Below are 12031 nucleotides of genomic sequence, written 5' to 3' on the forward strand. Positions count from 1 at the left end.
TCCTCCTCCCCACTCACACTCTGTCTTTGTCTCAAAAATAAATAAACATAAAAAAATGTTTTTAAGAGAATCTCTGTAGATTGTATGTATGTCTTCTGTATTTCTTAAAAATTTTAATTCAGTTATTTAAGTGAGGTTTATAATTGAGTTTATTTTATGCTTTACACCTGCATTTATAACAAGATGCATAGAAATTTATCTTTACAATTCTAATTTTAACTTGAAATAAAAACATTGCCCTAGGTCACCCAGTACTTTTAAATGTTCACATACATTAGTCTTTAGTCCCAGATTTTTTCTCTTATTTAAGCTGTTACTTCAAGTATATTGAATCCTCTTACTGGGGAAATGGAATTCCATGAAAAACAGGTGAATTTCTCTTTGAAGAATAGTATCTCAAAACCTTAATTACCTCCAGTTGTGTTTCTGACATATGGCACTTTTAAAAATTGAGAATCCATTTACTCTGTAAGAATTGAGGACCAGAAGATTTTCCCTCAAGAAAGTAAGAGAAAATGAAGCTTGTAAAAAACATTTAAGTGTGAACACTAAATGTATTTCATTGCCATGCATATGAATGTGTTTACTTTAACATTTAATATTATTTGCTTATTTTAAATCTGTATTTTCATAAGCTTCTCAGTTTATTATTTTAAAATATTTTTTATCCTAATACATGTTTTTAATAAATAAATATACGTGGTATAATTGGTTTATCTTGTGTTCTGCAACCTTTGTCAACTCATTTGTACTAGTAATGTTTTTGTGATTCTGTTGGTTTTTCTGCATAGCTGGTTATATCATCTGTGAATATAGACAATTTTACTTCTTTTAAAATATTTATTACTTTTTTCTTGCCGTATTGCATTAGCTAGAACCTTCAGTATAGCATTGAATATGACTGGTAAGAACAGACATTTTTGCCTCATTTTTTATCTTAAGGGGATAAAAAATCAACTTTTCAAAATTAGTTATATTAGCTATAGTGTTTTCAGAGATGTTCTGTATAAGTTCAAGGAAGTTTCCTTCTATTCCTAGCTTCTTGAGAATTTTTATCAGAAATAGATATAAATTTTGCTGGATGCCTTTTCTGCAGCTGTTGAGATGTTTGTATGGTTTTTCTTTTTCACCTGTTAATATGGTGAATACATTCATAGATTTTCAGTTTTCAAATGTTAAACCATCTTTGCCTTCCTAGAGTGTGCTAATTTAGGTATGATGTATTATCATGAGGTATGATGTATTATATTATGTATAAATTATGTATTCAGTTTGTTAAAATGTTGAGCATTTTTGCATATATGTTCATGATTGGTATTGGTCTCTTATTTTCTTGTTGGGTTGTGGTATCAGTGTACTGTTGGATTTATACATTGAATTGGTAAATATTCCCTTATCTTCAATTTTCTGGAATAGTTCATGTAGAATTAGCAGTATTTCTTCCTTAAATGTTTGATAGAATTCCCCCACCCCAGGGAAACCATTTAGGAGTAGAGTTGTAACCATAAAATTAATTTAGTTAATAGCTACAAGGTTATGCAGATTATATTTCCTCTTGATTAATCTCTGGGAATTTGTGTCTTTAAGGAATTTGTTTATTTCATCTGAGTTGTTGAATTTACTGGCAAAATCTCTGCCCTGCTGTTTGTCCATTTATATTTAATGTGATTATTGATATGGCTGAATTTAAATTTGCCCTTTTGATATTTTTAGTCTTTTTTGTCTCATCTGTTTCTTTTCTCTGTTTTTGACCTCTTTTGGTTAAGCATTTGTTATCGCTCTATTCTCTCTCCTTTGGTTTATTAGCTAAAACTCTTTGTCTTAAAATTTTAGGGTTTCATTTAGAGCTTATATTACATATCTTTAGCTTTTCTTAATCTACTTGCAAGATAAATTTTAATTTAGTTATGCTCAGAGTGATAGAGTATTCTAGAAGAGGAATAGCAGAGTAACAAAACATGGTTAGATCCATGGGATTTTTCAGAAAACAAAACAAAACAAAACAGTAGCTCTAGGATCTTGGTCAAGTTAATTGTAGATGATGGAGGTAATTAGCATCGGTCTGTCAGGAGAAACAACACAGTGTTGGCTGTGAATTGCTTTCAGAGCACTTATCCTTTCCACTAGATTAAGAGTGGCAGCTATTATTAAATTATTGAGCTATAGACTCTGAAATTAGATCTGAGTTGGAGTTCTATAACTTCTTGCTAGTCTGTTGTCTTAGGAAAATTACTTATCCTTTCTCAGCCTCAGTTTTCACGTTTGTAAAATGCACACCATAATTGCACCTACTGTATGGTTCTTATGAGTAAAGAATGGACCAAGTATATAAGCATGACTAATACCATCATCATTAACCATCATGTTTGTTATCATTAGATTATTTTTTCCCCTCTCCTTTTGAATAAGGAGCCAACCAATGAACTAACTTGAGAGGCAGAATCCTTGAAATGATTCTTTCGGCATAGGTGAAGATCAGTAAAAGAAAGGAAATTGCTGTAAAGAAAAAAAAATGTTGAAGTTCATTTCGAAAAAAATCACCCTGCTTAGAAGAGGACTTACTTTTGATCACGGACCAGAGCTAGTTGGCATGATTAAAGTAAGCTCTGATGATTATTCATAACTTTTTGGAAGTCCATCTGAAGTACAGCTTTAGTAATGAGAAGAGAGCACAGAATGAAAAACTATGAGTCAACACAGCATTGGGTTAAGAGCCTAGACTCTGAAATGGGATTGAAAAGGAATGGATCCACCACTTACAAAACCGGGTGACCCTAGGCACACTATTAGCATCTCTGTGCCTCAATTTTTCCTGTGTATACAATGCAGATGTGAATAATACCTTCCTCAGAGGATTAGTGGGAGGGCTAAGTGAATTAATACATGTGAACTTTTTAGAACAGTTCATATAGTAAGTACTCAAGAAATATTAGCTGTTGTTCTTGGATGTTGTTAGACTAATCCCTGTGGGGTATTTATCCCAACTCATAATATGGAGGAAATCCTCACTCTCCTGCCATTTTACACCAAGATTACTAAGAAAGGAGTTGATTTAGTTGTCAATGGCAAGAGCAGTGGATGTGAAATTGAGAGACCAGGATTCTGCTGAGGTGATTTTATATAATGATTTCTTTTTTTTCACAATGAGCTATAATTTCCTTAAAACTTCCCTTTATTCCTGAAACTTATCTTCTCATAAAAACCATATTGCTCTCCCACTTGACTTCAGAGCCCCAAGGCTGGTAAGTCATTATCTTAAATGGATTGTTTCTGAGTCCAGGATCACATTCTTAGTGTAGATATTGAGATCAGTTTTACACAATAATTATCCATTTTAATGAAAAGGGGCTAATACAGGTCCTTGCCACTACCTGTGTTCTTAATTAGTAAAATGGCCCATATTTCAGCCACTCAAAGACCTAACATCATTAATAACCATTTTTGGTGCTAAAAGTAGAGTTGGAAAAAAAAGGAAAAGCAATGAGGACATTAAAATCAGGCCATTTTCTGCTTTAAATATGTGTTCCATTAGTTGCCCATTATTCGAATTTAAAATGAACTACTTACTAATAAATGTTTGCTGAGTGAATGAGTTCATTTGAAATGGAATGATGATGTGAACGGTCTCTCTTATGGTGGTCCTGACCTCCCAAACTTTAATTTACAGTGAGCCTTGCTTTTTAGGGCTCAATTCTTCACAGCCATTTAGGTTAATGGAAGATTTTAGGGTCTGCTGTGATCTCATAAAGACTAGCTCTTTTTGTTGTCACTGATTTTAAGCTTGTTTGTTTTACAGAAGCAAACATTCATTACATGAAAATTAGAAAATAATAAACATAAAAATGAAAATAAAAACCACTCATCCTGCTTCATGAAGTAAACTGTTGATAGTATTTTACCCACACTTTTTGGTACACTTCTATTTCTTTCCCCCCCCCCCAAATGGAATTATTCATTATGTGCCAGGGTCTTCAGATACGGCTGTTGTAAAAATCTCTTACGTATCATGGATCTTTTTTCTACTATCTTATGTCACAGCCTCACGTTCCTTCTGAACACAGTGCTCCGGGCAGGCATGGTTTGTCAGAGTTGTTACAGCCTGCGTTTTGTGGCATATGGACAACATCTTATTTTAAAATAGTTTTTTATATAATTTGAGGGATAAGTTGCATATAGAAATATGCCATCCAACAAAGACCTTAGTCCCATGCCTTCCTACACATATTCCTCATTTTTCCCATTTTTATAGCAAATACCTTTGGCATTTATGTAGCAAATGCACAGTTGACCCTTGAACAATGTAGCACTTAGGGGCACCAACCCCCCAGGCAGTTAAAAAGCCACATAAAACTTTTAACTCTCCCCAAACTTAACTACTAGTAACTTCCTGTTGACCAGAAGCCTTATCAAGCACATAGTTGATTAACACACATTTTGTGTGTTATATGTATTACATACTGTATTCTTTAAAAACTTTTTTTAATGCTTATTTATTTTTGAGGGAGAGACAGAGCACGAGTGGGGGAGGGGCAGAGAGAGAGGGAGACACAGAATCTCAAGCAGGCTCCAGGCTCTGAGCTGTCAGCACAGAGCCCAACGCGGGGCTCAAACACATGGACCAGAAGATCATGACCTGAGCCGAAGTCGGACACTTAACCGACTGAGCCACCCAGGCTCCCCTTACATACTGTATTCTTAAAGTAAGTTAGAGAAAAGAAAACAATAAGAAAATTATAAGGAGAAGAGGAAATACATTTACAGTAGTCCTGTATTCATTGAAAAACTGTACCTAAATGGAACTGTGTAGTTCAGACCCATGTTGTTCAAGGGTCAGCTGTAAATCCATATTCGGATACTGGCAGTATTATCTTTCCAACATAAGGTTTTAAGACCTGTAGAGAAGCTGGCTATTGCTTTTGTTTTAGTGAGAAAGCAGATGAACCCCAAAATGTCAGGTAAGACAAAGTTAGTTTCTATAATTAAGAGTGTTATGTTCATTATAAAGTAACAGTTACAGTAACTTCCATGTGTCTGATGCTTTGCTTTTTTATGTCAAGAGAAGATAAAGGATTTTTAAAAATGTCTTTTAATGTTTATTTTATTTATATATTTATATACAGAGAGAGAACGAGTGGGGAAGGGGCAGAGACAGAGGGAGAGAGAATCCCGAGCAGGCTCTGCACTTAGCAGTGCACAACCTGTGAGACGAGACACTCAACCGACTGAGCCACCCAGGCACCCCAAGATGAAGCATTTTGACATTTTCCCATTAACAGCCCCATTTCATTGATGGGGGGACAGATTGAGAAAGGCTTTACCTGAGGTTAAATCGCTAATGCGTCTTGGATTTTGCTCTTTCTTTTCATAAATTAGTGCAATGTTTGTCATGATTTCCATTTGTATAAAGCCCAAATTCTTTCTGGTGAGAAGACCACCTGTAAGGTAACTCCATCCTATTTACCCATGTTTCCTGCTTTTTATCACTTATTGTCTTTATACAGTGATTGCTTTTGCCTGGAATTACTGTTCTCCAAACCTTTGGGCAACTCAGCTCATCTGGCACCACCTCAGATAGGCCTTCCCAGGACACCTTGTCTAAAGTAGCCACCTAGTCAGTGCCACTCCTCTCTCCCTATTTTACTTTCTTCCAAGCTGACCACTACCAGAAACCATCTTGAATTTATCCATTCATTTATTGTCTAACTAATCCCTGTTGAATGTAAGCTTCTTGAAGACAGTTGCATTGTCTATCTTGTTCCCCATCTTATCCCTCGTGCCCAGAATAGCATCTAGCATGTTGTGAAATCTCAAATAGTTAATGAGTAAATAAACCCTGCTCTGACATGATCAGGCTATGGCCTTGCTATCCCCTTAAGTTGCCTGAATTTTTCCATTTTCATGCCTCTGATGTCATTGTCTTCTCTACTTAATATACCTTCTTTCTTCCTTTCTGAATTCTATAAATCATTGCTGCTCAAACCGCAGCCTATTGGTCCCATAGCATCAGCAGCACCTAAAAGCTTGTTAGAAATGCAAATTCTTGGACTCTGCACCACATGTACTGAATCAGAACCTTTAGGTGTCTGGCCTGGGAATAGGTACTTAAGCTCTTCAGGCTATTCTTTTTTTTTTTTTTTTTTTTTAATTTAAATCCAAGTTAGTTAACATAATAGTGTAATAATGATTTCAGGAATAGAATTTAGTGAGTCATCACTTACATATAACACCCCATGCTCATTCCAACAAGGCCCTCCTTAATTCTCATTGCCCATTTAGCCCATCCCCTCATCCAGCACCCCTCCAGCAACCCTCAATTTGTTGTCTCTATTTAAGAGTCTCTTATGGTTTGTCTTCCTCTCTGTTATTTTTGCTTCCCTTCCCCTATTTTATTGTTTCTTAAATTCCACATATGAGCAAAATTATATAATTGTCTTACTCTGACTTATTTCACTTAGCCTAATACATTCTAGTTCCATCCACATTGTTGCAAATGGCAAGATTTCATTCTTTTTGATTGTCTTCAGGCTATTGTTAAATGTATACTCAAGACAGAAGACCGCTGCTGTAATTATGTCAATCCAGCCATGGCCCGGTTTTGCCTTCTAGAAGTCTTTACTAAAGACTTTGGCATTCTACAAGGGACAATTCCTTCACCTGAATTAGTAAAACAAAACAAAACAAAACAAAACAAAACAAAAAAAAACCAAAAAAACAAAAAACCTCAGACTCTTTTAACCCTAGCCTGTTTTATAACCGTTTGATGTACAGCCATTGTTTCCGCAACCAGCCTGTGATCTGCAGCAGGACAGGACCATGCGTACGGTCAGGCTTCCTCTAGGCTGTGCACAACAGGCAATCAGGAAGTGCTTGCTTGTTTTCTGCCGTGTGTGGTGCAGTTATGGAACAAGAATGTCCATGTCTAGATGCCTGTCTCTCCCTGAATTCGATTCTTGCTCCAGTATCAAATTCACTACACATAGTTGGTAGCACAGAGTCCTGGATTGTCCCCCGGAGTTTGATTCTAGAAATACCAAAGCACTGCTTGACAGCAGCCTGGTGAGTAGGGCCTCTGTGGGATGAGGCTTCTGCTGCATCCCCCTGTGTGATAAACTAGACATTTTAGAGCTGCACACCAGGCACAGGCAGTATAGCAGATGCCACCAGCTTTTCACTCTTCCAGGTATATTTTTTTATTCATCTTCCCTCTCTCTGCCTGAGTATTGGTAATATGTTATATTCCTCACTGACCACAGGGAAAATGAGAAAATTGGTTGCTACTGTTTCACTATCTATGGAAGACAAACCACTGTGTCTTTCTTTTTATGATAGATGTACTCTGGAGAATTTCTGTGGCAGCTTTGGAGATAATTTTTTTTATTTTTTTTTAACGTTTTTTTTTTTTGGGACAGAGAGAGACAGAGCATGAACGGGGGAGGGGCAGAGAGAGAGGGAGACACAGAATCGGAAACAGGCTCCAGGCTCTGAGCCATCAGCCCAGAGCCTGACGCGGGGCTCGAACTCACGGACCGCGAGATCGTGACCTGGCTGAAGTCGGACGCTTAACCGACTGCGCCACCCAGGCGCCCCTATTTTTAATTAAGTAATGTTTTTAATGTTTTTTTGATTTGAGAGAGAGGAGGGGCAGAAGGAGAGAGTGAGAATCCCAAGTAGGTTCCATGCTCAACACAGAGCCTGATGAGGGGCTCAATCTCAACAACTGTGAGATCATGATCTGAGCTGAAATCAAGATCTCAGCTTAACTAACTGAGCCAACCAGGCACCTCAAGAGATCATTTTTTATGCAGGTTAGAAACACTCACCTTTTGTTTGAGAAAGGAGAGTAAGAATTCAGAAAAAAATAAAAACCTCTTTCATGCAGACCTATTTCCCCCACCCCCCCACCGCCCCCCGCAATGATCTCTCCTTCCTGAGTCCCAAAGTTTCTTTGTGTAGTAGTTTCTGTAACCACCTGGCAGAGGCTTTAGTTTCACTGGGCCGACTCAGCATTAATGCTCATGCTACACAAGATAACTAGTTTATTTTCATTCTCTGTTATTTTGGATCAAAGTACAGTCATAGGATATGAAAGTTCTGTGCATGGTTGTTTTTTGGAATGTGGAAACTTTTGATGTATTTAAGTCAGCTGTGGTTATTCACTGAAACCTACTAGGTGCCCATCCATGAGTGTTAGTCCTTCTTATTTGTGCAAGTAAGCATGTACATGCAGGATGAATGCATTAGAGGTGGGAGAGGAGCATGAGATGTGCTGTCTTTCCATCTAGGAGTATAGAATCTTGCCTCGGAGGCACATGCACCATGGTCAGACCTGGGTTCGAATTCTGCTTCCTTCAACAACTATGTCATCTTGGATGACTCATTTAATTCCTCTGTGCTGTTATGATTAAATGAAATAACACTTGAAGTGTCTAACGTGCCTGACGTGTACTAGGTGCTCAGTGTCTGTGTGTGTGTGTTTGTGCACATGTATATATGTGTTCTCTGTCCCTGTAAAAGAAAACAGATACAAAACATCCACACACACAGCAGTGTGTAGCCAATCCAAAAGCAGTGTATTTCAAAAAATGTTTTTCACAGCCTTTCATACTTTTTATGTTCCTAGGCTTGTTTTTTAATTTTTGCCAATCTGAACCAAAAAGAATGAAATCTTGCCATTTGTAGCTACGTGGATGGAACTAGAGGGCATTATGCTAAGTGAAATTAACCAGTCAGAGGAAGACAAATATCACATGATTTTGCTCATATGAGGAATTTAAGATGCAAAACAGATGAACATAAGGGAAGGGAAGCAAAAATAATAAACAGGGCGGGGGACAAAACTAAGAGACTCTTAAATACAGAGAACAAACTGAGGGTTGCTGGAGGGGTTGTGGGTGGGGGGATGGGCTAAATGGGTAAGGGGCATTAAAGAAGACACTTGTTGGGAGGAGCACTGGGTGTTATACGTAGGGGATGAATCACTGGATTCTACTCCTGAAATTATTATTGCACTATATGCTAACTAACTTGGATGTAAATTAAAAATAACTAAATAAAATTATTTTTTGTCAGTCTGTTGAATATTTAATATGTTAATGGTACTCATAATTAATATTTCCTTGATTGCCATTTAGCTTTACTTTTTGCTTTAATGTCATATACTGTAAATGTAAAAATAACTTTTCAAATTATAAAAGTAACATACACTTATTGTGGGAAATTTGAAACTCCACTGCACAAATATATTGTGGTCCGTTTTGAATCATCAGTCTTGTTTCCTTGACGTATATAATTGTGTAGCTTGAGATCATACCACACACACAGTTTTGCATTCTGACTCTTTCATTTAACTGTGTGTGTATCGCGAGAATCTCCTGTGTCATTAAGTATTACATAAAAAACATGACTTTTAATGACTGCTGAGTAATCCAGCTTGTGGATGTGCATAACCTCTGTAGTCATAGGTTGTTCCTTTTTTTTTTTTTTTTTAACTGTTCTAAGCAATGCTGGTACTAGCATCCTTGCACCGTGTCTCTGTCTGTTTATAAGGTAACTACTGGTCAAACTCTGGACGTGCTGCCCTCTTCAAAACATACGTACTAAGTAGGCCCGAGGGGGTGTTTGGGGTGGGGCGGGGCGCGGGGAAGCCCTGTCTCCAGGTAGGCATGACTTCCCAGTAGCTGGTGCTCGGGTGCAACGTGCATCTGATAGTTTAGAGCCTTTAAGCGAGAAACTAAGCACTCTCCCCTTTCCCTTCGTCTCTGTGCAGTCCTACTGCTATCGGTACCGCTGTGCCGCTCGAAGCCAGAACACACCCGACAGCTCTGCTTCCAACCTGGGCTTCCGCTGTGCGGCCAACCGTCAGCCCACCACGGGCTAAGAGCCAAGAAGAGCCTTCCTACGCCCAGAAGTCGCATCTGCCCCGCCCTTGGCTTTCCTCAGAACGCTGAACAACCAACCTGGAGTGAAGAATCCCCACTCCGAGCTGGGTTACATACCTGCCCAGGGGCCAAAGGAGCTGCCTCGTGGGACCAGAGTGCTGACCTGTGTCAGTGTGCGTGCTTTATGGTGTGCCGCACTTCTGGAGATCATCGCTGTGCTTGAGTTTGGAGAGTCTCTCAAAGAGGAAGGGGGTGAAGGAGACCCTGGGCGAAACTTCAGAAGGCATGGGTTCTTCCCAGGCTCTGCCACCAGGGCTAGACCTCAGGGTCCCACACTTGACCTTCTGGAGCCTCCATGACCTCCTCTATCCAGTGGGGGGGGATGCACAGCATGATCTCTGAGGCCTTCTCCGACAAATTCTATGCGTATATTAGATTCTATTGTGATTTCATAGTAAGAGTTTATGACAGATTATTTTTTAGCTATTTTTTTCCATGTGTGAACCTTGGGTAATACTAATCATGTAAAATAAGAGTTCTCTTATGTATTATTTTGAGAAAAGGATGGGGTGGTGGAAAAGGTGGTGGTGATGAGTCTTTATATTCATACTGCACTTTGTGTTTTCAAGGAAATCAGTGTCTTTTACATGGTTAGGATGAATCCCACGTGGGCCCCTGGTGGTGCACTCAAGTTCAGCAGTCTGAACATGCAGGAATGTCTGTGGGGTGACTCTACTGTGCTTTATCTTTTAACATTAAGTGCCTTTGGTTCAGGGGGGCGGTTATAAGCCCTATATCCCCCCCTCTCCCCAAAGCCTTCGGTGAATGTGAAATGTATGCTACACGAAGAAACGTTTAATTCTAGATGGAGGAGAAGAGGAAAGAGAACCTTGAATTAACTCTATTCAGGGTATCCAGTATTTTATAATAGGGAAGTAGGACATCTTGTTGGCCGTGGAATATCAGATGCTCTGAATCCTGCACTATGTCGAATAAACTGGTATCTGCTAAAGGAGGCTTCCTTCTCCTCTTGTTTCTCTCCATTGTGTTTTCTTTTAAAGAAATGTCTTTGTGACATGTATGTATTTTGTTTGCTGTAAAGCTTTCATGTCCATTGGATACTTGACAACTTTGATGTGTGAGCAGTTTGCAGGAATTTTTGTTCCAGAAAGCAAAACCATTTGGCCAGGAACCTTACTATAACCTTGCTTCTTTGTGCCTCAGTAGATGGGGCAGAGGCAGGGGCGTTTGCCTCGGTTGGTGGTCCCGAAAAACCCGACAGTTTCGCTTGTCAGGAAAGCACCTTGTTCTAAAGCGATGGTTCTCAACCAGATGTCCCTTCATCAGGATCCCATCCTGATTCCCCAGCCCTTGAAGACCCCCAAAAGACGGGTCATTTGAAAGAAATGGCTCATCTTTATGTCAGTGTTCAAAAATTAAGTCAGATAATACTCATAAGTATTCCACCAACACTTGATTGCTGCTTTCATACATATACACCTAACATTAAAACTTGTCTTAAAAAACAATCATGTTGCTGGGGTGTTCAGCTATATTTGTTAATCTGTCAGTCTGTGGATACAAAATGTTTCTCTGCAAACTTTTACCAACTGATGATGAATTCCAGGCAAAACAAACAAAAAATGCACTTGCTTAATTGAAAAAGCTAATGTAAAAAATAAGGTGTTTTATTCTTAAAGTCATCACTACTCAAGTACAGTTTTTGTTTTACTTGTTACCTCCCACCTGCTTGAATTTTTTTTAACACAGTTATGTTTTTAGTGTGTATATTTAGATTCTTGTTAATGAATGTTATATAGCATAAATATTTTTGGGTGTGTTTTGGCTTAGTCTTCACAATTGATTTTTAGCAGCAGCATAATATTGGAAAGCATTTAAAATTAAATCCCAGAAAGCCTTAAGAACCACACTTCTAGGTTATTAACCAACAAGTACACCAAACTATAGACAGCCGTGACTGCTGCACCTCATACAACTGCGTACTGACATGTGAACAGACCAACAAGACAGCAATCGGATAACTTCAGCTTTAATGCCATAGATTAGTTTCTGAAAAACCTGTTTTTGCATGCAAAAAACAGGGGACATAAGGGAAAAATATGGCTAGGGCAGACCACTCAAAGCTTAAGGAA

The 12031-nt window shown here is 38.4% G+C and overlaps 1 protein-coding gene across 2 annotated transcripts in view; it reads left to right on the top strand.

Annotated features, from left to right (window-relative positions):
* Positions 1 to 10890, top strand: part of SUMF1 (sulfatase modifying factor 1) — a 93835-nt gene extending 82945 nt beyond the window's left edge. For both annotated transcript variants that reach the window (XM_025922588.2, XM_086697552.1), the window contains one exon: positions 9767 to 10890. In XM_025922588.2, coding sequence (XP_025778373.1) covers positions 9767 to 9877 — 111 coding nt within the window. In that variant the 3' untranslated portion in view covers positions 9878 to 10890. The remainder of the gene's footprint in view (positions 1 to 9766) is intronic.
* The last annotated feature ends 1141 nt before the right edge of the window (positions 10891 to 12031 follow it).

Source organism: Puma concolor, chromosome A2, assembly GCF_028749965.1.
Source record: "Puma concolor isolate L17-30 chromosome A2, mPumCon1.1.hap2, whole genome shotgun sequence".
NCBI classification, from domain to species: domain Eukaryota; kingdom Metazoa; phylum Chordata; class Mammalia; order Carnivora; family Felidae; genus Puma; species Puma concolor.